The sequence below is a fragment of the Drosophila subpulchrella genome, chromosome 2R (genome assembly GCF_014743375.2).
Source record: "Drosophila subpulchrella strain 33 F10 #4 breed RU33 chromosome 2R, RU_Dsub_v1.1 Primary Assembly, whole genome shotgun sequence".
NCBI lineage: Eukaryota > Metazoa > Arthropoda > Insecta > Diptera > Drosophilidae > Drosophila > Drosophila subpulchrella.
The window spans coordinates 10,892,326-10,916,640 of NC_050611.1; the positions used below are offsets into that span (position 1 = coordinate 10,892,326).

General features: G+C 40.7%; 3 protein-coding genes and 4 non-coding genes across 8 annotated transcripts; 4 read left to right on the forward strand and 3 right to left on the reverse strand.

Moving 5' to 3' along the window:
- Positions 1 to 7: 7 nt before the first annotated feature.
- LOC119552021 (SET and MYND domain-containing protein 4) lies at positions 8 to 21,877 on the reverse strand. 2 transcript variants are annotated; one of them, XM_037861759.1, is made up of 7 exons: positions 21,741 to 21,877; positions 2,079 to 2,386; positions 1,955 to 2,018; positions 1,765 to 1,896; positions 1,361 to 1,708; positions 1,062 to 1,304; positions 8 to 1,000 (listed from the first exon to the last, which is right to left on the reverse strand). In XM_037861759.1, exons 1-7 carry the CDS (start codon positions 21,752 to 21,754, stop codon positions 130 to 132), a joined length of 1,980 nt encoding a protein of 659 aa, XP_037717687.1. In that variant the 5' UTR covers positions 21,755 to 21,877; the 3' UTR covers positions 8 to 129. The 2 variants fall into 2 exon arrangements, with proteins under 2 accessions (XP_037717687.1, XP_037717686.1); XM_037861758.1 differs by lacking the exon at positions 21,741 to 21,877 and having other exon boundaries at positions 9 to 1,000; positions 2,079 to 2,479.
- Positions 2,804 to 2,875, forward strand: Trnat-ugu. The gene has a single exon. It is a non-coding gene; the product is annotated as a tRNA-Thr (tRNA).
- Trnat-ugu lies at positions 3,591 to 3,662 on the reverse strand. Its single transcript has one exon. It is a non-coding gene; the product is annotated as a tRNA-Thr (tRNA).
- Positions 8,263 to 8,334, forward strand: Trnat-ugu. Its single transcript has one exon. It is a non-coding gene; the product is annotated as a tRNA-Thr (tRNA).
- On the forward strand, positions 11,532 to 24,312 carry LOC119552023 (formin-J). The gene is made up of 5 exons (XM_037861760.1): positions 11,532 to 12,036; positions 17,906 to 18,017; positions 21,834 to 22,237; positions 22,301 to 23,299; positions 23,597 to 24,312. Exons 2-5 carry the CDS (start codon positions 17,940 to 17,942, stop codon positions 23,997 to 23,999), a joined length of 1,884 nt encoding a protein of 627 aa, XP_037717688.1. The 5' UTR covers positions 11,532 to 12,036; positions 17,906 to 17,939; the 3' UTR covers positions 24,000 to 24,312.
- Trnat-ugu lies at positions 14,552 to 14,623 on the reverse strand. The gene has a single exon. It is a non-coding gene; the product is annotated as a tRNA-Thr (tRNA).
- On the forward strand, positions 20,186 to 21,703 carry LOC119552025 (persulfide dioxygenase ETHE1, mitochondrial). The gene is made up of 5 exons (XM_037861763.1): positions 20,186 to 20,721; positions 20,774 to 20,918; positions 20,997 to 21,360; positions 21,415 to 21,533; positions 21,590 to 21,703. Exons 1-5 carry the CDS (start codon positions 20,566 to 20,568, stop codon positions 21,643 to 21,645), a joined length of 840 nt encoding a protein of 279 aa, XP_037717691.1. The 5' UTR covers positions 20,186 to 20,565; the 3' UTR covers positions 21,646 to 21,703.
- Positions 24,313 to 24,315: the final 3 nt, after the last annotated feature.

Sequence of the window (24,315 nt, forward strand, 5' to 3'; positions counted from 1 at the left end):
AAGAAAATACCAACTTAAAGTGGTCGTTTTGCAAGGTTTAATTAAATTTTTGTAATATTAACAGTGTACATTCAATAAACATTAAAAAGCTGAAAAACATTTGTTTAACATTTGATTTTTTTTTTACATTCAATCTAGAGTATAGACATTGCCCAGGTTGAGGAAGCAGTCCTTGAGATGCTGCTGAGTCTCGCAGAAATCGGGGAAAGGAGGAGCAAGCACTTCATACATGATCCTGATGAGATCAGTGAACTTTGACAGGGCCTTCGAGTACTCCCCTGTTTCGTACAGCCTCTTGGCTGTGCGTGTCATCATCTCGGTATCCTGCATGACCTTTAAACCTTTAAGGATGTTGGTTATCTCGCCACAGGTCACACACTTGACCATAAAGTCATTGCAGCTGGGTGGCACTTCAATCACCGCGGAACAATTGTTCGGGGCATCACAACGGAAACGTATCACATCCCTCGGAAGATCGTCAAACCGGGGCCAATTATCAATACAGGCATCGCAGTTGCACTCAAACCAGTAGAGCTCCTTCAAACGCGCCTGGCGATCCGATCGCTCATCCTGGGTGTACATAGGTCCATAGTTCTCGTTTATCGGTAGTCCAGCTTCAATCGGTCTGACACTGTTTATATGAATGGTTGTGCCGCGGAAATATCTCACCACGCTAGGATCACAGGAGTGATTAAACAGGGCCAAGGTGGGATAGATGGCACCGCCAATGAAGATGGACTTTTCCCGGCCAGAGGAGCTGAACTTATGGAGCTCTGCCACCTCGTGGGTGTTGAACTGGATGAACTGCAGACTGCGCAGCACCAGGGAGCAAATGACTGACAACTCATCTGGCTTGGGCTCCGACCCAAAGTAACCTCCTGCCCGAAGACACTGGGTTAGAAAGCGGGCCATCAGGACGTGCTGAAAGAAGTTAGAGGCCTGTCGTTCTCCCTGATGCCTCTCCAATTGGGCAACTCTTCGGAAGTCGTCTTTGGGAAGGCTGATATGTAAAACTATAGGTTTAGCTCTCTATGGTTTTGATAAGTAACAAGAAAACCTACCTGACCAGCTGCTCCGGTGTGAGCACCTCATCAATAGTGTCCTTTAAGTTCAGGAAGTAGTCCAACGGCTTGCTGGCCAAAATCCTCAAAGCAATGTGATTGTTAATGGAGGCACCTGAACGCCAGATAATGGGCACTATGCCACACTCGAACTTGTGATACTTCTTAGAGGCCTCTTCACGACATTGCTCCGAGCAGTAGAGAACATCGGCGCAACGAGGACAGGCCACAGGAACCACAGTCCTTGAGGTGAAATGGGGTTAGTTACAACACTACCCTTATAATCACTATTACTTTACCTAACAAAGCAGTTCTCGCAGTGGGTCTTAGCATACTTCTCCAGCAGTACAGAGACAAAAGGTCTCTCCACCAACAACTCCTCTCCTGCCCGCACATCTGCTGAAGCTCTGGCAAAGCGACCCTCCTGTCGATTGCTATCGATCCTCACCAGCGGACTGACGAACTCATTCTCAGCCTTAACTGGCTTGGCCTGATCTAGGGCCATCTTCTGTTTCTGCTGCTTGGCCTCCTGCTTGGCCGTGCGTGGATCATGTTGCAGCATCTTGATCATGGTCATCGCATCCAGATTGAGCTTGGCCCGCTTGTCAGAGGTCAGGGTGGAGTCATCCATGGTCGTGATGCATTTTCTTGGGGGGAATGACATGGTTAAGTGATCATTTTAGAGCCTTAGGATGGGTCTTACTTAAATGATTCAATTGTATGAGGATAGTCCTTTAAGGCCATGTAGCAACGTGCCTGTCTTTCGTACAATTTATATATCAAATCCTTGGGATACTCCAGATCTAAGGCTCTTCTGATGTCGATCAGGCACTCTCTGGAAAGCATCAAACGGATTAGCTTTAAAGTGGTATATTTTTTTTCGTAAGTCTTACTGGTATTTCTGCATGTGATACAAAGTGGCTGAGCGATTGGCCAAAACAATGCGTATCTCGGCCACTAAAGAAGAATCCAAAATCATTAATTAGAATGTAGCAGATATGTCTTTCAAGCACTCACCATTTTCACTGGGCAAAGCCACATAGCTCCTGGTGTAGAGCATCATGGCCTCCAGCCACTTCTTGGCCTTAAAAGCGGCGGTGGCCCGCTCCTTGATCTCCGCCGCCAGAGAAGCACTCTTTCCGGCAAACTCCTGGTTCACCACCAGGTTGGCATCCCCCGCCTGCACCCAGGGCAACTTTTCCACGTAGGCCACGCGCTCCTCATCGCTCTTGCACGATGATAACTTGGCGATGTCCGACTCGCAATTGGTGCCCGCCTGATCCTTGAGTTTCAGATAGTATTCGGCGAAGAAGCCCGTCTTCTGGCTAAGTGGAGTTTTCATTTTATCTATACTTTTCGCCTCTAAATTATGCAAGCTTAAATAGTTTTTCTAATTTTTCTGTACTCTCGGCAAGAAAACTGCAGATGAACTGAATGGGTATATCGGGAAAATTCGACGACAACGTGTGGTATAAAGACAGCTTTTTTGGGACTTTATTTTTAGACAAAGAGAGTTGGCCAAAGAGAAACAGAGAAAACGGCGAGAGAAAATGGGAAAGAAGAGTACGTTGAGAATTTGTTTACTAACAAAGATGCCGCCACATGCTCATATCAATAGGTTATATTTACCAAACACGGAACTCATTTAGGATTAATTAAAAAACGAGCTAAATTTGGTAAAATAAAATTGGCAAGAAAATGACTGAGGGCCAACAGAGACTTTTCGCAACATCGCGCTGTTCGCCTCTTTAGCTCAGTGGTAGAGCACTGGTCTTGTAAACCAGGGGTCGTGAGTTCAATCCTCACAGGAGGCAGATGGGAAATCTGCATCTTCAATATGTTTCTCCGGGATCTTTTGATTTTGAAGGTTTTTATTAATAAATATTTTAAAATTGATATCCGGAATAAAATCTTTTTAAAAACTTAAATAATAAATAATACCTAAGTACTTAAAAGATAAAATATTTTGTATTTTTATCTACTTAGTTTACTATGATTCATTTAATACCATTGCTTATGCCTCATTTTCTTGATAAAATATATCATTTCTATTTATGCGTTGTAAATTTATTTAAATATATAGCATTGGAATGCATACACATACTTATAAAGAGTTTTAAGTCTGCTAAAATTTAGTTTCGGATAAAAAAATAATTGTGGAGTGAATTAACAACTCGAACCACACTCATAGTGGTTTGAACATTGGGTCAGAGTCAGTGTAAAAACCAAACAATTGTTAATTCTTAATAATAATGTGCGTACATACATTAAAAATAATTGTTTAAAATAATCCCATAGAGACTAAAAGAACAACGAAAATGTTCGAAATAAAAATAGATAACTTTCAATTTAAAAGTAAATAGGTATTATTCACTTTTTTATTCAAAGCTAGGCCCCTAAAAACATAAAATCAACTAAATTTCAGGAATGGTTAGAAAATTCACTTTTTTAATTTTGTTAGTAAATTTGAGTTGAAAATTAAAAAAAAATTGGCAATCTTAAAATCATAAAAAAATTCCAGGCTACAGCTGCCTCCTGTGAGGATTGAACTCACGACCCCTGGTTTACAAGACCAGTGCTCTGCCACTGAGCTAAAGAGGCTTGGGCAAGGCGGCCGTCAGAAGTGAAACTTTAACAGAGCGTCGTGCGCTGGCAGCTGTTGCCGTCTGTTAATGCTTGCTTTCCGCGGGTGGTTCGAGAAGTTGTAATCATAATTGCCGGGTACTTTGAGAAATTGGCTCCATGACAAAGGAAATTAATGTCGGCCTTATCTGGCATCGGCACTTGAGAGAACAGTAACGGCAGCTGAGTGACTTCTTTGGCTAATGAAGACAAGTCGAAGTTCAAAGAGAATTGCGGGCGTGCAGCTTCGAGTGGCAATTTGTTATGGGTAAATTGTGGAGAATTGACGTGGGAAGAGGTAGATGCAACATCTAATTGTGTCACTGGGACTGCAAGCTGCATATTTACTCAAGACACAACTGTACTTTTGGGCTGAAAAATGTTTCCCATATCGAATTACCTTTGTTAAGCCCTTTGGCATTTAAGCTATGTATATGCAAATGCTTTGAAGAAAAGGTGAAATGCGTAAATTACAGTGTCAACATTACAACGCCCACTTTGGTAAAAATTCAAATCGTTTTTTCGGGGTGTCCCGCCGTGAAAATGCATTATAAATTTCGCTAAGCTGTTGAATCTCGCCCCGCTTTTGACTTTGGGTATTTGTAACCCCTTTTTGTGGAGATCCCTCCTCTGGGTTTTCAGAACCCTGGCGGAAGTAGTGTTGGAAAACACACAGTTGCTTAGCTGACAACTGGACATGACAGCTCGTACATCGCGGCCCTGTCATCAATCATCAATCACGACTGAAAGAAGGGGTGGTCTATGTCTGTGTCCATGTCAAAAACAATGTAATCATCAGGGCTTACAGCGGATCGGCAGCTGTCACTTGTACGCACAGTGACTTGTAGCAGTACAGTAGAGCCACTCAAAGGATGCCCCGTGCGGTTCTGATTGAACATTGTCAATACTCGTAATCGCAATGTTTATGGGCTGTCATCCCAGGCGCAAAATATTTATCACTCTGCGAGAGTTGCATCCTCGAAGTTGCAACCCCTAATCATCGGGCATTGTGGAACTGCATTTCGGGATTTCTGAATGCATTTCGAATCGCTTTCGTCCAGTTTTTGACCCTGGTTTTGCATTGAAACTGGCCAATGCGAATGCAAATTCATGCGGAATAAATGATGCATTCCCCCACCCTTCTTCTTTGTTAAGAACCACCAGTTAATTACAGTGTATTTTGCTATTTCCTCTGCCCCTGCCCACATTTTTTTTTTGTTCTTTATGGTTCTCGATTGCTCACACACATATTTTATCAAACTTCCGTTGCATTTGCGTTTTTTGTTTGATTTTATACCCTTCTACGCGGGGTTCGTTGTCGTTCAAACTCTTTTTGGAAAACTATTTGTTTATTTGCCCTTCTTTTTTACACATTCAATATTTGTAAAATGTCTGCTAATGGCAGCTATTGACTTGGAAATTGATTTTTAATTATGTTGTTTTACCTGATAAAAAATATTTTTTTCAAAAAGAAATGTATGATGTTTATTTCAATTAGAATAATTGCGGTTTTATAACCATCATTTTATTTTTTAGGAAACTTTTATGATGTTATTTACATGGTGGCTTAGAAATAAAGTGATAAATTCCGAAAAAAAACACAAACGAAATAATTTTTTGCAAAGGAGAGCACTATGATCCAGTATTATCTTTAAAAAACCGAAAGGATATTAATGTTAGGGTATTTTTAAGGGTATTCAAAACTCATTTTTACCTAAGCTCCACAGGTGCTTTTTTGCATTGTTGTCGTTGTGTGTCTGCCATTGTCAACTCTTTTTTGTTGTCCATTTTTTTCAACAGGTATTCATGTCAACTTGATTTGCACTGAAAACTCACAGCCCATTCGCAGACAACAATCAAATAAATCCGAAATTAATTGCAGCAACTAAATTGTGTTTAAGCCAGGCTGAACACCTTCCTGCCTCAGTTTGTCAACAAAAAATAAAAAAATAAACGACTGTGATAATTAAAAACCATTTTTCTCTCCTAAGCCACATGCATTTCAATTGCCGCCAAATGTCATTTGGTGGGCGACGCATTTGGCTGTTGACATTTGGAAAAAAGTCATAAATAATTTATAACAGACTTTTGCATTTTGGCCATTGTCTGAAAAGTCTTGAAAATGGATATTATGGATCTTGTACTTGATTGCCAGCTTGGTTGTTTTTCAGTTGTTTATGTGCCAAGTTGGGTTTTATGCAAATTAAAGTGTGCCACTTAATTAATTTTGAACGATCGGATATGCATTTAAATAAATTAAGGTCTTAAGTAATCGGAATCAAGTTGTTTTTAGCCGATATAGATACAAGTTTTCGGCTGATTTGCAAACTAATGTCATCTTAATTTCATTGAGCGAAGGTAAATCACTTGAGAGACTCTGCTAGATCAACTAATTTGTGACAATAAATTAGGTGCTGACTTTGAGATTAGATGAAAATGTTTGATACTTTGTTTATTGAAAAAAAATATTGGAACAAGTTTTATCTACATATGTATAGTTCATGTAATATTGTACTGTAGGCCTTGTGAAATAATGTCTTTTTATAATAGCGAATAAAAGAAATCTTTCAATGGTTTTTCATTTACCTAAAGTAATTGTGTGACTGACATCGGTGAAGTACTCATACACTCAACTTTTCAATCAACACTCATTCATATGAGGTTTCACAATTTTGCCTTTCGTTATAATTTTTCTTAGGCTGTCACTTATCCGTTAACGAAAGGAATCAAATTTCAATTAAATCCCCAGCTTGAATTTTCATTCAACTCTTTTCTTCGCTTTTCATTCAAGTGCAAAATTTTCCTTCTCTAGAATTTCGCTTGATTTCTAGCTTCTTTATGCATTTCCTGATCAACCAATAACCCTCTTCTCAACATGACTTCCCGTCTTCTTTTCCCTGGAAATGTCGCTGGGGTCAATGGAAGTGCACAAAAGCCTTAATTCAATTTGAGTTCCATTAACGTAAACGCACATTGCGTGGAAAACTCTTCAGACCGAAATCAGTTCAAATTAATTAAAAACTAAAAATAATACAAAATAGACGAAAAGAAAGCAAAACACGAACAAAAAAATGCACTGAGCAGTGTGTTCACAAAGGCAACAATGGAAAGTGCTTCAGCTCAAGTGGAAAACAAAAGCTAAATGAAATGAGTTTTCAAGCCGATGAGGGGGTTGGAAAAAATTAAACCCAATATTGAAGAGCAGCGTCGGCGGCAGCTGGCCAAAAGGGGAAAATGGAGAGGGAAAGGGAGCGGCAGCGGAAAAAGGGGAAAAGGCACGTGGCGCATGCGCAGGACCTCGATTTGGGTCGGGATCGTAAGCTGTTACATCCAGCCGTCCGTAATACAGTTACAACCTGAGATTGATTGGTACGAGGGGTTCAGGATCAGAAGTGACAGACTGTGACGAATTGCCTCGGGTCCTTTGGCTCTCCCCATTGTATTCTAGGTTTTTTTTCATATTCTGCGATCCTCTTTCGGGATGCTAATGACGACGAACCATTGATGTAATGTCCTTTGCCTGTCATCGGGCATTAGCCTCATATTTCTCTCTGGTGTCTCCTTTTTCCTGCAATTTTACACTAAATCAGGCAATTTTTTACCCAATTCTTTGTGCCCATTGTTTTCGTTTGACACTTTTCGGATAGATTTGTAACCAAAAAAGGCACACAGGGAGTATTAGACAGATTATTGCCTGTACGAAATCCTTTTTTGCGGTTTAGGTGTGCTCGTTTTAATGCGATTTAATGGCAATTTGGGCAACTCGTCGAATAATTTTAGGCAATTCATTTATCCCCCGACACATTAACAGCAGCTGTTAAAATTTTACAACTCAGCACGCGACAGTTGCTTGTCTTTTCTCTGTCCGATTCGAGCCTGCTGTGAAACTCTTCGATCTTAGGGCCAACATATGGGACCTAATCGATCGTAGTTTCGGGGAAAATTTCTGACCCGAAGCGCAGTTGATTTAACGGCTGGTAGCGAAGCGCAAAGATCGTTGATCCATTTTGCACGCACTGCTGCCTCGAAACTGAAATCGAACTGCATTCAACACAGGCTGTATACAAGGCACATAGTATGTATCTTGCAGATGCGTGGCAATCAAAATGATGATGTGAAAATATTTGCTCATCAAGCATGTCGTCTTGGCTTTTAGGGAAGCCCTAATGGCTCCATCTTGGCAACAGGTGAACAGGCTGCCGAATTTCTTTCTTTTGACCCTAATTGTCATGGGCCACTGAAGCGGGGCGCCCAAGAGCCGATCTTGATGTTGATTATCCGTTGAATGTGTGTAATTTTTGTGAAATTAATATCCGGTCGGCCTGACCTTGTGTTTATGTCTTCACTCCACCTTTCCACAGCCATTTCTTTTAATTGCGTTTGAAAGCATTTATCAGCTCGGCGACAGTCAGCGAAACCAGATCGAGAGCAGGCCCAACTGTGTCAACATATGTTCATGTTCTGCGACAACTATCTTTTGTGTTCTTTGAGCAGATATAAAGATATAGTACGCGTACAATGCAAGCCAAGCTCTCACCCAGCAGTTGAAATTCGCTACTGGGACGCCCTCGAAACGTGGGCCTCTTTAGCTCAGTGGCAGAGCACTGGTCTTGTAAACCAGGGGTCGTGAGTTCAATCCTCACAGGAGGCATCCAACTCCCCCAGGTAATTACCCAGGTGGCGTGGGAGTTGAGAGCTGACACTTTTTTGGGCGATGAGGTGGGTTTGATAATGCTTAGAATACATCTGGATTGTATGAAATGCAGTATCTTTAAGCCTGGAAATATGTCTATAGTGTGCTGTAAAAGCATAGACGGTTGAGCTTAAAGGTGTTACAAAGGGGGCTAGGAACGATAAAAAATCTTTCTAGGTTAGGTCTTATATTATTTTTCTAAGTTCCTATAGGAACTTTCAGTTTTGAAAAATGATAATGTTTATAATGCATCAGATTTGTATGCATATGCCATATCTTTGTCTGGAAAAGTTTATAAAATATGCTGTAAAAACATAGTCGGTTGAACTTAAAGGTAGTGTAAAATGACCCACAAATTGTATACAACAAGATCTATCTAACACCTATAATATTTTTTTGTTCCAATTTCAATTTTGGGAAATTATCTGACTCAAAGAAATTGGGTAATGCTTAACAATATATTTTTTGATGATCCTGAAATGCCCTGCATAAATATTTACCTACCATTATAGGTCATTAAACATTATATTTAAGGTATATTTATTAAGAGGTCTACACTTTAATGGGCATGCGATACAATAAGTGCATTCTTGACACAAGGGGCTCTAACCCTTATTGCTATTTTAAATGTAAGTAAATAAGCAGGTTCCTTAGTTCGTACCTTTCTGGCCTTGTAAAACTCCTTACTTCCTCGCACAATGCGCACATTAAATTAGCCGGATACCCTAAATCGAGAGCACCTGTCACCTGTCGAAGGACTTTGAGGCACTCCAAAAACGCGATCAAGTTCCGCTCCCATTGCTCTTTACGCAGTGAGACAATTTATGTTGTCTCGCGATCTTGAAAACGCTCCATGGACACGCACACCTCAGGAAACTTGATACATTAAAAAAAGAGGATCGGATCGGCAGCGTAAAATGTGTCCAGGTAGCTTAGCGTAGTGTTTTCTTTATGATGGCATAAATTCAGTTTTAATTGAGGTTGCAAGCGGCTACTTGTTCGGCCATTGGAATCTCATCCACTTGGCATAAATTACGAAAAACAGGGCTCTCCCTCTGTTTTCCCATTTTTCAAGTGCCACAAAATGTTCGAGTTTATAATGTTTGGCCTGGCCTTTGGCCCCGACCTCCGGCTCAACTAAAGAACCGATCCCAAATTCAGACTCAATCTTGTTCTCAGAAAAGCAAGGAAAATCCAAAGCAAGTCAAGTTTTTCCAGCCACTTGCGGTCTTCTTTTTTGTGTGTCGTTGTTTATTTGGCTCGGGATGGAAAACCATAAAAAGTGGCTTCGCGTAACTGACAGCGTCAAGTGATTTTCCTTTGTTTTTCTTTTCCAAGAGGAAGTGTTTCTTTTTTATTTTTTTGGTTTATTATTCGACAGGCAACAAATATTTTTTCGATTCTCAGCATTCTCAATCTTTTGTCTTGGTCCGCTGGAGAAACGAAAGACTGAAGCCACAAACGCGTATGGAAATGAGCAGCCGCAGACGCTTTCAGTGGATTTGGTAATAGACTCGGTCTAACGGTAAAGCACATTTCACTCGGGGATTTTGATTTATAGACTCATAGCCCTGCCTCACATTAGCTAATCGAAACGATATCAACCCGTAAAAAGTTTCGCAATTAGGCGGGCAGAGGGTTAAAATATATGGCGCACTTTAGCGCACGAGAGGCGCATGCGTAATCCTTTTTTTCCCGATTTAATTTTTGTTTAATTTTGATTTATCTCTGCTCTTGAATTTTGGCTCTGTAGTGTATCTGTTTTGGGTTGCCTTTAATGAAGGGAAATACAATCAACGCCAGCAACCCCTACGCATGTGGATTTTACCCCCGATATAGGGTAAAGGGTTTTTTTCGGGATTGTTGTGATCATTTTAATTGACTTTGCGCACGAGCGAACTCATCGGACCGAAACGCCGGAGATAAAGGGCAGATAGAGGGCACTATATAAAGCGAGTGCCATATGTCGATATTTGGTGATGATGCAACTGGAGCAGCAGGCAAATGAGCATTTTAAGATGCGCGCTGCATCGTAAAATCTCGGATGCAGCGGCAGCTGTCAAAATAGGCAAAGACACCCACCGAAAAAGGCGGAGGAGTGGAGTTCAATGCACTGGAACTCTATTACCCATTAAGCATTACGATCGCTGCGGGTCGGTCGCACTATAACCCGATAAATCCGGAGACCAGTGCACTTCGCAAGTACTCACTCTGCTCTCAGTTCTACAACAGCTCGCTCAGTCATTTATCCACCACCAGGTTTATAGAAGTAGCTATTTTCAAGCTAAGTGTGGGTATTTTCTAAACTATTTTATTTGTATTCATGTTACCTAAATATTAAACTAAGACCAAATTATCATTATAAAAACTAAATTATTAAAAATATTTTAAAGGTCTTTAAAACCCCAATCGGTGAAAGTTGTTTAAAGAAAGGGTTCGTTTTTTTTAATGACTTACTGATTGATTGTTATTGGAAATCGTTTAAAAGGAATTTCTGAATAAACCGCCGGTTACAAATTTTGTACTAATGGGCTTAAGTTGAACAACATATCATATCACTTTGTATTCGTTCAATACTTTAAATAAATCAAAGTTTAAGCTACATAGAGAGAAATATTAAAGTAAATTGTTCTTGAATTAAGAACATTCGTTCTTAAAAACCGTGTAAGTACATTTGGGTATCAATGTTCTCAATTTCAGAATGAAATGGTGAGAGGAGAAAAGTTAAATTAAGTTTATTTAACATATTTTTTAATAAGTATACACTACTGACTGCACTAATAGTTTAGTTGTTGAGATATACAATGTAAATACCGCCAATTCAAAATTTCGATATGTTTTTAAGAACATTTTCAACTCAGATGAGAACGTCAGAATTCTCTATGTCATTTATTAATAAGGTAAAACACTAAAATTATTTCTTATAAAAATGGACAACAATTTAGATTTTATTATTTTTACAATATATTTAGCCATTTTTGACTAAACCTTTTAGCTATTTTCTGTCTCCGAACACGGGCAGCACCGGTCATATAGAGAGGGTGCAGAGGTAAGAGCCCAGGAGAGTCAGATACAGAGAGACCCAGAGAGCGGCTTCATGTAATGCCCGTCTGCCGTCTAAGTCACGAAGTCTAAACAGACTTCATCCAATCGTCGACGCGATCGGGTGTGCGCGCTCTCTCTGTCTATATAATCCATAAACGATTTCGTGATAACTTCCCTGCGCCTGCGTGAATTCGTGGACCTTCTTCAATCAACCTAAACCTACGTGAATTTTTGTGTTTTGTTTACCTATCCCGTTCGGGAGTAAATTTCCTGTATCCTGCATAAACAAAGGAAACGCACAGAGAAAATAACATAATTTATTGAGCCACTGCAAACGGAAATAATTAACAAAAAAATTAAAACTAAATGTGCCGATCGCGTTTTAGCAACGGTTTCGATGCGGTTTCAAGCAATCGGCTTAACCATTGACATCATTGATTTATGTCCCAAGTGTAAATAATTCGTACAATACAATACACCAAATTGAGGCTTTCCTCCCTCGGCAAAAACAAACCAATCAAATGCAATGAAATGAAATGTTGCCATTGATTTGCGCACATTGCCATTGTTCAGAGTTATTGGTTGACTTTTAACTGGGATCCGTACTTAAAGCTGGTAAGTAGTTTTCATCGGCTGCAACAATGGCTTCGAAAATGAAGAGCGAAAATCACTTGCGGAAAGCGAAAGGTTAAGCAGCGATCAATTGTTGCATTCTAAAATACAGTGCGGCCTCTTTAGAGTAAACGGGGTCGTCGCAGCAAAAATAATAATGATGATGGGGCAATTTTATTCAGTGTTTCTTTTTTTTGCTCTTCAGAAGGCCGCTCCTCCTGAATATCATGAATGTCTTGGAATTTATCTTGCATAATCTTCATGAACAATAAACGGTTCTAATATCTGAATATTTATTGAGAAACTTTCGAACTCTTTTATAACTATTTTCTTATCATAGCAAAAGCAGTGGGTAAAAATTAGACAGTCAGCTATTAAAACGCGATTTGCTTTCTTGATGAGTCGCAGATAAGACAGTAAATAGTATGGTTTTTGCTCATTATGCCACAGCCAAGTTCAAAGTTCCAGGGAATATACAGATGAGGTTCGAATTTCTATTGGAATTCCTCCAAGCAGCCACAATCAATCAGTCAAATATATGACTCGATCTCTGACCATATAATTACGTCTGAGAATTTTGCGGTTGAATCACAATCTAAAATTGTAATACATTCTACAGACCCCTTTCGAATTGTGGCTTAAATGCAGTGGCAGGTTCTGTCTCGCTCGGTATCTCGGTCTCAGTATCACCCATCTCTCTTTTGTCATTAATTTTAATTAGATATTTCCTTTTGGGAATCGCTGGCTGCATTTGAATGACAATTGATCGGTCTCTAGCCGAAATGTATTCTCCGTTTCCATTTCTTCATTGAAATGCCAAACCCTTTATCGACAGGATGTCTTTGGGGTCTCTAGAGTGTCATTTACATATTCTTCGGATTCTTTTGGCTGTGCGTCTTTGACTTTTGTCTGTTTCTTGGATTTTTTCAATGCTAACAACCTAATCAAAGTTTGTTTTTCGGGTGTTTGTTAGATATGTAAATTTTCGAATGACTGTATTTTATTTTTATGTGGGCTTCATGTCGTGATTCCTTGTCTATGTGTGGACCGAGATGCATCAACGCATTTATGCTGACTTTTGTTTTGTCTACTTCACCCATTAAGTGGGAATAGAAAGCCGAGATTCGGGCAGATAACTTTGCATACATCGTCGACCTGTGTATGTTGACTATTCGGGCTAACTGTTTTGGTTGCGGTTTTCACTTTCATTCAAAGAGTCGCTGTAACAATTAAAACGAGAGCTGCAAATCTGTGTCTTCACAAAATAAACCAAGCCAAAACTAGCGACATCGATTTCGCTTTCGTTTCGATCGTATTTCCGATCATCTGGTCAGGGCAATTTGCACTTTCTTATAGCGCCTAATCACAGGCCGACTTTCTAGAATTGATTTGCATAAGTGATTTGTCCAGTGCGGACGCAGACTTTCGCGACCCCGATCTGCATCTCGATCTGAAGACAGCTGACATTCTAACTGTGAGCGGTAGACATACATCTACACTCTGGAAACTAAACCCGAGACTAATTGCCCACTGAAAATGATGGGCAATTATCAGCTGAAATGGCAACAGCTGCAAAGCAAACAGCCCGTACAGTAATCATTCGAAAAAAGGAAAAAGTTGATACTAAGAGGTCGGGGTGCTGAACCTGGGGTCAATTTCAAGACTAGAGTCTTACTGCAACAAAATACAAGTTTTTTAACAAAGTATATTGATAAAATTAAAACCTTATATCTATTTTATTTGTTAGTTCCAGCATTAATTCATAGAATTATGATATATTATAAGCCGGGATGGTTCCCGGTTCAAACTAACTTTTATAAGAAGATTCAACCGACCTCACTGCATATATTTTTCTCGGTATATGATATAATACCAAAGTTTATTAGAACAGCTAGCCAAATAAACAAATCAACGACCTTTTCTTGAGAAGTCTCTTAAAGTTCAGTTCGTAAAAAGAAAGATATAAACCCCAAAACAAACAAAGAAATTTCCATATTTATGTCAAGTCCATTAAGCTGATTCTTGGCCAGTTGTCAAGACATCTTAGCCCGGTTCGGTCCATTTTGTTGGCCATGTAGTCGGCAGCCTCCGGGGCGATTAAAATTATCAATGTCGGGGCTGCGCTTGTGACACTTGTGCACACATAATAATGCCCGACAATCCAGGCCAATTGTCAAGCTGGGCTAATTTGTGTTCGGCGTAGTGTGTTAGTGCCAAGAGAAATATTTCAGCCCATAAATAACTCGAACCGACAGGGCGCAGGTGTTGGGAAACTACAAACTAGACGCAGGGGTTAAGGTTTGAGCATAGAAACACCACATTGAAAATATAAAAACAAACCTAATTCGGCGTCATGCCCGCAGCGTAAATATTTATTCATAAAGGTTATTAAAGCGTCGAGAGGTTACAGAAACGGAATTAAGGTAATTTTGGTAATTATTTTAACCTTGTGGAAAAAAACAAAGCAAAAACCAAAAATAAATTATTAAAAAAAAGAAAAAACTGACGTTTGTACAACTGCCTCCTGTGAGGATTGAACTCACGACCCCTGGTTTACAAGACCAGTGCTCTGCCACTGAGCTAAAGAGGCTCTGTTAAACGGCCGGCCAAAGCGCCATAGGGTTTACCGCTGTCAGAACTCTTCTAACAGCTGGAAAAGTTAACAGAGCTCTTATCTGCTAACTTAACAGTGCAAAAGCTGTTGGCTTCTTACCATTTGCATCAACCGAGGCGTAAAAGTCAGAGCTTCGGATCAAGTTATTACGCGTCTATATATATAAACAACTATATATTAGAACCAGGTGTCATCTCCATTTAAGTAATTGAGCAAAATATTTTTGCATTGTTCCAACAAATTTGTGGGCGCGCACTGAGCTCATCTCGCAACAATTTTGTAGGCGCGCTTGGAAGAAAAAATAATATTAAGCAAGTAACAGCAGAGGGGCGGGGCAGGTAACGCCCCCCCTGAGATAGACAGAAATTTGATTTGATTTCCAAGCTATTGAATTTACATAAAACCCAACATTTGATGTGTGGGCAGATGATTTTAGCATACGCGCAACAATCTGCCGACATCCGAACGGACTGCATTTGATATATGGCTAATTGAAGATCCGAGATCGAGATCTCGGCTGATTGGAATTTATAGCAAGATTCTCAGAGTACCCGTTCGAATTCGTGTTAGAGCTGATCCCCCGGGACCTTGGTGACATCAATTTCATCTAAAGCCGGTGAGAAATGATAAAATGCTGCATAAACTTGTCATCATTTCGCTGCTTTTTGGGTCATTTCGTGTGAGATCTCTCGACTAGACCGGAAAAATGGCATCCGAACAAGTTTCACTGGACATCGTTCCACTTGCGTGGCCATCAGCATCGAAAATGCAATTTGCAACTTGAATTTAGGAGTAACAGTAATACCGCAATTCGCGGCTTGTTCTTGACTGAAAAACATTGCTGCGTTACCTTGAGTCAAATTGCTTCATAAACTCGGCTTTTTGTCAGTTTCACTCTTCTAACTTGACTGAAACGCCGGAAACGCGCTCAACATAAATGAAGTCCAAATGGAAATGATTACAGGGCTCACTCCGTTCTTTGGCTAATAGAGATGGTAGCGTGAGGTAATGTGTGGGCTTTAAAAGAGTGTAATTTACTGGAGGATTTTTTGTGTAACCACAAATTATTTTGGAAGTCTAGCTAGTACCCATAGTATTTTTCATAACTAGGTGTGCTTTGAAACGTTTCTGAAATATTTTTTGTTTCTGTGATACACTTCTGTCTGTACATTAGAAACAAAGCCATTTAAACAAGCTTAACACATTATACTTTCTGTCTTGGTATTCAAAGTGATATTTAATTAACTTAAACATTGAATGTGAGATCGGGTGATGTAGCTGACAAACACATAGACTGGAAATTTGTTTAATTATATAGGTCTCTTACCCAAACTTCCCCCTCACGAAACTCCCCCTAATAACTTGATTATGGAGCACTAGTACTTGTTCTTGGTCTGGTTGCGCCTCAGTGGTTTCAGCGCCCACATGCTCGAGACCCGGGGCCTGGGAAGCACCTGAGCCAGAAGCCTGGGTCTTTGGGTCTCGCTGCACTTGCTCTCGTTCCTATAAAATATCATATAAAGACAGACACAAGGCGAACCCTTCTGAGTTGGGCACGCAAATTGAAGAATAATAATTACATGCATATAAGTCGGTACACCCATATGTATACGTATAGTTAAGTATGCTGAAGAGGGTATAGTTGAACGATCTTCATGGTTGACAGACTTTTCCCACAGCCAATTGTGGATTGTAACTGACACTGATGCAATTTGGCCAATGGCAGATACTTTGTAGATTCCTGACAGATTCTTCTCCCCAGTTCCCCATAATTTCAGCTCATTAGCAAAGCGTTCTAACAAAGTACATACACCAGAGATAGATTCAAATCCATCCGCTAATGTGTGAGTACTCGTCGGGGTTCCCATTCAAAGCGCTCTAAGCAGGTCTTCCCCCTTCCGCGTTCCACAATTAGGCATTAAAGCGAAATTAGATTAATGGTAGGCCCACATTGAACAAGGTAACCTAGCCCGAAACATTGGATTACCCCCGACGTCTCTTTCGGTTTTATCTAGTTCCTGTCCCAGCACGCAAGCCGAGAGATAGGCCCCAAAAGATGGAGTTAGGCAAGATGTAGATGGAGTTCTTAGCTAAATTTTGTAGAACGTTGCTCGCGGCAGTGTCGGCATAATAATTATTCTCCAAGACTAATGACTTGCTGGGCTTATCTTACAGGCGCAAGCCCAAGCCCAAAACTAAATAGTACTATGTCAAATAGATGCTGGAGATATAGACTCTCAAATGGAGGAAGCTGTGCTTCGGGGCTGCAATTGTTTTCTAATGTTGTTTTTAAGAAAAGTATTAACCAAATATTATAATATTATATTAATATATAATATACAGGTACTTAAGCTATTAAGTAACCAAATATATTGGTATTATAATTATAGGTAATATACGGGTACTCAAGGTACTAAATAAATGTTCCACGAACTGTCAACTTTTCCACTATTTCTGACTCAACATTACCCTTATAATAACTTTTATGAAATGTATATCAAAAGGTTTTCATCGAAAGTTTGTCTTTAAAGTTAGCAGTTCATCGGTTATGGGTGGGAACCTTTTCCATAGAACTTGTTCTTTCGTAGCGCTTAATAAAAACCAAGTTAACGGTACCAGTTAAAGCCCTTAGCCCTGTGAGATACATTTTGTATGTCACAAGTATCTATGACAATTGCAGTATGAATGAAGTGCTTTGTCTTCGTTTGCCGACAAAGGCAAAAAAGGCAAACAAGTGAAAAGCCAGAAAAGAGGGAAATGAGCAGTCCCCGTTGTCTTTGCCGGCACATTAAGTAATGTGATCTATGCAACCTCATCCGCGAGATACAATCTCAATCTTGTGTGTGTATCTTGCGGCTGTGCAGATCTGCATATCGAATGCATTTCTTTGTTGTGGTCCCCTAAAACAACGAAAGTGCGTTGCCTTTTTTTTTGTATCCAACTCATTTCCATATGAATGATGAAATGAGAACTTCAAGGATGGTTCTGGGTGCCAGGGGCTTATTAAAGCGTCTTTAACGAATCGCAAATGTAACGTGCCAAAGTTGTTAAACCCGACGAACCGAAAATTGCAGCCCAATTGTTTTTACCCTGCCAAGCGGAACGCGAAATTAAAGTGACTTTGGAGTGAGCTGATGTCTAGGACTGAATTGTGGGGCTGTCCACTTGCCAGCGATGGGTTCAAAGTTCACCACCACATATATCACCGTCAGCTTGAGGTTGTATCTTAAAATCCCCGTATCTTTTACTCCATTTCAGAGCCGTAAGCGAAGACGAAGAGGAGTTTTCCATCATGGACAGCGGAAGTGTGGTTAGTGAACCGATTTCCGCGCATCATCGCGCCTTTGCCAAACAGAAGTCCGCCTCCATGGTAAGTTCCCTCGATTGCAAAAAAAAAACCTATGCACCCATAAGCATATTGTGTAAGACCCAACAAATTTAATGCAACATCCATTGGCGGCGAACCGCCCTGCCACGCCCCCCTTTTGTCTAATTCGATTATGTAAGTGCGCGAATACTATCTACGCTAATTAGATATTGACACGCACAGGCCCGTAAGCTGCAAGCACTCACCCCAGATACTTTGCATCGCAACACGCTAGAAAGTTGTCGAAAACGAAATTCGCAAATGGGCAAACATAAATCCCAGATAAAAGCTAGGAAATACCAGAAGAAACAAGAAGAAAATAACTTAAGTCGAAGATTTATTAAGCTTGTTAGTTTTAGAGCAATGGATCAGACCATTAAAAAAATCGTAAAAATCTTCACCGAAGCCTTAATCCAAATAAATGCATATTAATAAAGCGTTGAAAACAACAGAAAACCCGAAGATGAAAGAGCTGAAAACTAATTACAACAATTAATTGCAAATCCATTTGAATGCATTTTTAAGCAACACTTTCACGCAACCCACAATGCAGAGTCATTCATGCCGTTGCATTCAAATGATTGGTAGTTCGAGTATCTAAATATTTTTAACAGATATTATGTGTGAAATATTGCATAGCCAAGCTGGGAATTATTTTCTTTATGTGGGGGAAGTGAGTGGAATAGGTAAGTGTGAGAAAAGTGAAATTACAATTCAATAGACTCGGAGAATTCCATATGTGCGTTGAATTTCCTATAGTAGATATGAAAATTGTAATGTGGAGTAATATTGCAATTTTTTGGAATTAAAGAAAGTCACTGCCAAACCAAAAGTAATGATGATGGAAATGAGGCGCTTATGACCCCACTAATCTTTAACATTCGGCCATTTGAACCTGCTCACTAAGCCTTTTGTGAGTTAAGAAAATAAAAAGATTTTTTTAGATCCCCACATGATGGCTGTTTGGCAAATTAGTAGAAAGAAGTCAGACACCACAAAGGAACTTTCACTCGCAGCGAAATGATTGAAAGCAAAAGTGAGTGACGAATATGTTTTGTTTGGGTTGGAAATCAACATCACCATCGATGCGAATCATTAATTGACAGGTGTTTGTTCATGGTTTTTTTGGGGGAGGTGCATCAATGGTAATAGCAACTATAAATAGTTCCAGTAAATTGGTCATAACCAACAGGCTGAACAAATAACTCCCCCCAAATGTGTAGTAATCACAGGCAGAGCGAAACGAAATCGATATCTTTTCTTTCCCTATTTAAAGACCCTACGAATACCGCACCCCGAAGTCGTGCTGCATTTCACACCCTTCTCCTCTTGCCAGATTTTCTTACCTCACCCGTATATGGTCAATTAATTCCTTCCACAAAATTACACCAATTACTCAACGCGAATGCTAAAGAGATTTCCAGCCTGAGCTGTTAATGAATAGAAATCCAACTCGTATGATATGCAAATTTATTTATGATCTGAGGGAAAAGTCAAGAAACTTAAAGCGAAATCCGGCGATCGAAGAAGTTCTCACGTTCACCCGTGTAGTGGACAATGTCCGGTCTGGAATTATTTCCCTCTTTATTAATTTTGTAAGAATTTCTCAACAACTGCCACTTCCTTGAGAAGGTAGGGGTTGCTATCGAAGGGGTGCAAGGAAGACTTAAGTGCGTTTATAAGGTGGTTGTTGCTGTTTTTAAGGGCTCATAAGTAAATGCAGCTGAGACAAGGCTTTGTAACGGCTTTTGGTGTTTGTGTGTTTAAGAGGGTTTTTTAAAACCTAAAAAAAATATGCAAGTAAAAGAAAATGCAACCCTAGATGTAACTTCTTGTTGGTTTTTAAGTTACCAGTTATTTTGAATATGTTTTGTTTTTAGTAATTAGGGTTTCTATATTTCTTAGGACTATGCAGAACTTGTACAGGAAATCATAAGGTTTTTCCAGCGATAATATAAAGAAATATTATTCCCATGGGATTTATCTAAAGTGTTTAACCTCTAAAATAAACTATAAAACCTCTATTGACAATGAACCACTTATTTCGCTAATCACGTAGCCCCCTCTTGTTCAAAGTTCAAAAAGCTTTTGCTGCGGCGAAGCAACAGGTTCCCCAAAAGCTCCCCACCACACACCCTAATTCAACTCAGTAAAACTCAACACTTCAGCTGATGTGCCGCTGAATTCTTTTCTGTGTTCACCAAACTTTTGTTTATTATTGTGTAAATTGTCCGAAACTATTTAATATTTGTATTGAAATTTCGGTACCCGAGTGATATGCTTTACCTCTGATTAAGTGTAAATATTGTGATAATAGAAAGACTGTAATCGAAACAACAAAAAGTGCTCAATTTATCAGTAATTTAATAAATTAGGAAGTTTATCAGATTCCATAGGCCAGCTCAATACTGGTTAACTATAAATACAAAAGCCCAACAAAAATTATCAAGTGATACGATTAGTGGGTAAATAGAAATCCATACCAGAGCAAACAATTACAACCGTAGTCGGACGATTAGAAACGAACCTCAGATAAAAATACGAGCACAAAATGCGAATAGTTGGATCCAGTATGCTGTCAGCCCTCAAGCGGCTCTCAACGAGAAATCCCACGACCTTGGTCAGTAATATCCGATCTTTGAGCTCTTTTGGAACCATGAGCCTGCCAGAACGTCAGCCCTTCTCTCCAGACTTTTTCTTCCGTCAAGTATGTGACTAGAATGACTATTCTGGCTGGATTTTAAATACTTTTCGTTCAGCTTTTTGATGCAGAAAGCAGCACCTATAGTTACCTTCTGGCAGATTTGAAGAATGGAGAGGCCGTGATCATTGATCCAGTTTTGGAGCAGGCCAAACGAGATGCCCAGTTGGTCAAGGATCTGGGCTTTCAGTTAAAGTATGCCAGTAAGTGTCAGTGATCTCTTTATATGGATGGCTAGATAATTTCACCATGGCACAACCCTATTTCCCCATTCCCCCAAGTCAACACCCACATGCATGCGGATCACATAACCGGCAGCGGTTGGTTGAGGAAGTTGACGGGTTGTCAGTCGGTGATTGCCGCTGCTAGTGGAGCAAAGGCGGATCTTCACCTGAAGGAGGGAGATCGCATCGACTTCGGCACCCATGCGATAGATACTTTGGCCACTCCGGGTCACACAAATGGCTGCATGAGCTATGTGATCAAGGATCAGGGCTGTATCTTCACCGGTGATACTCTCCTAATTCGCGGTTGTGGACGTACAGACTTTCAAGAGGGCTGTCCCCGTAATCTCTACGACAATGTGCATAGCAAGATCTTTACTCTACCGGAGAACTTTCGCATATATCCGGCACACGACTACAAGTGAGTGATGTGTTGAAAGATATGCGGCATATCTTTAATATCTGCCTGTTCCAGAGGTCAAATGGAAAGCAGTGTGTGGGAGGAGAAGCGTTATAACCCCAGACTGACTAAGGATATCGATGAGTTTGTGAAAATCATGGAGAACCTGAACTTGCCATATCCCAAGAAAATAGGTGGGGGTATAAATAACTCGTCTCAGAATTCATATACTAAGTTATATGCCTTTCAGATGCCTCGCTGCCCGCCAATCGGGAGTGTGGAGTCTACGATATACCCAAGGAGTAATTCCAACCCCTGAAGGAACTAAAAATGCAGCTTATATATTAGTCTTTCTAAGAGATTTGTAATCATTAAAATAAATTTGTATATGTATATCTTACCAAGATATGTCCATGACTAATTTATTCCACTCCCCGATCTCATTGTGCTTAATAGGATTAACTCACTTCTTTGTTTACCTTCTTTTGTTGCAGACCATTCTCAATCCGAAGGGTTGTGGCAGTGCCGTCAAGTACAGTCTGCACTCGACTGCAGAGACGAACCAGGAGACTGCCAGCACCACCACCCCCTCTACCCACTGTTCCACCACCGGAAGAAGGCGCAAGGGTGGTTCGCTGGGCGGTACTCTCTCCTCGCGATCAACGCGCAGCGAATCCAAGGAACTGAGATCGGCTCTTCAGGATCGGGAGGCTGTCATCCAGAATCTGCGCATCCAGTTATGTCTGGGTAAACTGCCCCGCCCCACGGGGCCTCCTCTGGATGATTCCGAGAAGCCGGCGGCTGAGCAAAAACTGAACAGACTGAAGACGGAGGCGGAGAATAAGCGGATTAAGATTAAGAATCTGAAGAGTGCCCTGGAAAAGCTGGACATTACAGAGTGAGTAGAGAGTGCCTTTACTTGCGATTCAGTTAGTTAAAATTTACTTTCTTTTCTCCTTAGCAACATAGACATCCGTATTCGGCAAGCTGAATTGGAATATGCTCTTGGCCGGGAAGAACTGCAGATGCTCTCGATTGTGGAGGAGGCTAGGGCTTTGCAGGCCCGTTTAGAGAAATCCAAACCAGAGGCGCAGACCCTGTACAATATCATCAGTTCTGGGGTCTCTTTGAGTCTACACGCCGTTCATGCCACCTCTGGAAGATGGGCAGCTCAACAGAGAACAGATCAACCGGGATTCTACGTAGAATGGGCCTTGGAGGGCGATGGCTTGTACAAGGGCGATCGCATCTTGGAGATCAACGGACGACTGGTCACCGGAAAATCCAAAGAAGAACTGCAGAAGCAAGTGGGAAACTCTGGCAAGTGTCAGATGGTGGTACTGCGTAAGAAGTCAGTACCCATACCTCAGAAGCAACTCGACCAGGAGAAGGAGAACAATATGAGGCTGCAGCATCGCATTTCCTACCTGGAAGAACAGGTGCGGGAGCTCCAAACGGTCAAGGATCATCATCCTTCCCAGCAACAGCAAACGCATTCGCAGCAAACATCCTCCAATCAATCCCAGCATGTGACCAGCATCAGCATATCCTCACCTCCTTCGACGCCACCTGAAAAGCCCCTGATCTTCCAGCGAGGCAACTATATTACCACTTTAGTGGGTGGCAAGCCCATCGAACTAATGGGTGAGGATATTGCCTCCACGCAAAACACGCCGGCACATGTGACCAAAACACTGATCAAGGAGAATACCCACATCGATTTGAGGGATCGTCTGCAACACATGTACTCCATGCCCTCCAAATCGCTGTCCGCCTCTAAGATCTCGATAAACAGTGATTCCGCCTATATGCAGCACCATCGACGCGAGAAGGAGCGCCACCGGGATCGGCAGCACCGGGAACGCCCTAGAGATCCTCTCCAGCAACAGCAGCAGCTGCATCGCGAACATCTCATGAGCACACATGCACGCAGTGTGGAGCATCTCAATCATTATAATGGGTAGGTTGGCCATAGGTTCAGAATTAAAATAATTATTCAGTTATAAGAAGAGATATGGGACGAACATTTCAACCAGAAAATCATTAAACTTGATCTAAACTTATTTGCAGATAAATTCTTATGTAATTTCATTAAATATTTATCGAACTGTGAATATATTTAATCTTGTTACTATATTCCCTATAATGCACCTTGGCCCTTGTGGGATCGTATTGTTTTAAATTGAGGGATTTTTTTTAGGATTTTATTGTACTTTAATGAACTTGAATAACTGATTTAACATCTTCTGCATTATAGACTGGATCGACGTCGTGACACGCCCCGTCAAAGTGAAACGCATACCCTACGAGCCCGCCTTCCAAGCGACATGAGGAGTGTAAAATCCCTGGACTTCGATAGCGAAAACGAATCGAAGCCCCCAACGGAGACGCGTACTACTCGACCAACTCCCCCCAAGAAACCCCTTCGACTTTCGCTGCAGCGAGCCCAGAGTCTGCAGACCGTAGAGCTGCATCCCTGTGCGGATCTCGAAAGGAAGCGACCCATGAAAAGAGTTCACCACAACAATAATAATAACACTAACAACAATAACAACAACAAGGGTGGAGGAGGATCGCCGACAGAAGAGGGCCAGACCATGCTCATCGAGAACTGCAGTCCCATGCACACAGCCTCTCTGGGCAGGCACAAGCTCATCTAGAAACCCAATCCCAATCCGAATCCAACCAAAACTAAAAGTTAATCGAAGTAGCTTAACCCCTCGACCGTCATTAGCTGACGGTTGAACACAAAAACAGGCGGACATGTGCAAAATTATAATAAGCAGTATAATTAATTTTAAAATACTTCCAAATGGCAAGTTTCCGTTTATGTCGTAGTTGTAGTATTGTACTTACTTTCTATATCATTAAGTAGGGCTTGGCTATCAACCAGTAATTAAGCAATTCTGTACGTATGTCCCATGATTTATTAGCACAATTTACAAATGTGAATACACGAATATTTTCACTTAATTA

Coding starts and splice junctions, on each gene's coding strand:
- LOC119552021 (XM_037861758.1), bottom strand. CDS start 2,403: ATGAAAACTCCACTTAGCCAGAAGACGGGCTTCTTCGCCGAATACTAT. Junction 1,897..1,954: donor TATCACATGCAGAAATACCA/GTAAGACTTACG, acceptor GATGCTTTCCAG/AGAGTGCCTGATCGACATCA. Junction 1,001..1,061: donor ACACCGGAGCAGCTGGTCAG/GTAGGTTTTCTT, acceptor TTTACATATCAG/CCTTCCCAAAGACGACTTCC.
- LOC119552023 (XM_037861760.1), top strand. CDS start 17,940: ATGGACAGCGGAAGTGTGGTTAGTGAACCGATTTCCGCGCATCATCGC. Junction 18,018..21,833: donor AACAGAAGTCCGCCTCCATG/GTAAGTTCCCTC, acceptor CTTTTGTTGCAG/ACCATTCTCAATCCGAAGGG. Junction 23,300..23,596: donor CATCTCAATCATTATAATGG/GTAGGTTGGCCA, acceptor TCTGCATTATAG/ACTGGATCGACGTCGTGACA.
- LOC119552025 (XM_037861763.1), top strand. CDS start 20,566: ATGCGAATAGTTGGATCCAGTATGCTGTCAGCCCTCAAGCGGCTCTCA. Junction 20,919..20,996: donor CTTTCAGTTAAAGTATGCCA/GTAAGTGTCAGT, acceptor CATTCCCCCAAG/TCAACACCCACATGCATGCG. Junction 21,534..21,589: donor GCCATATCCCAAGAAAATAG/GTGGGGGTATAA, acceptor TATGCCTTTCAG/ATGCCTCGCTGCCCGCCAAT.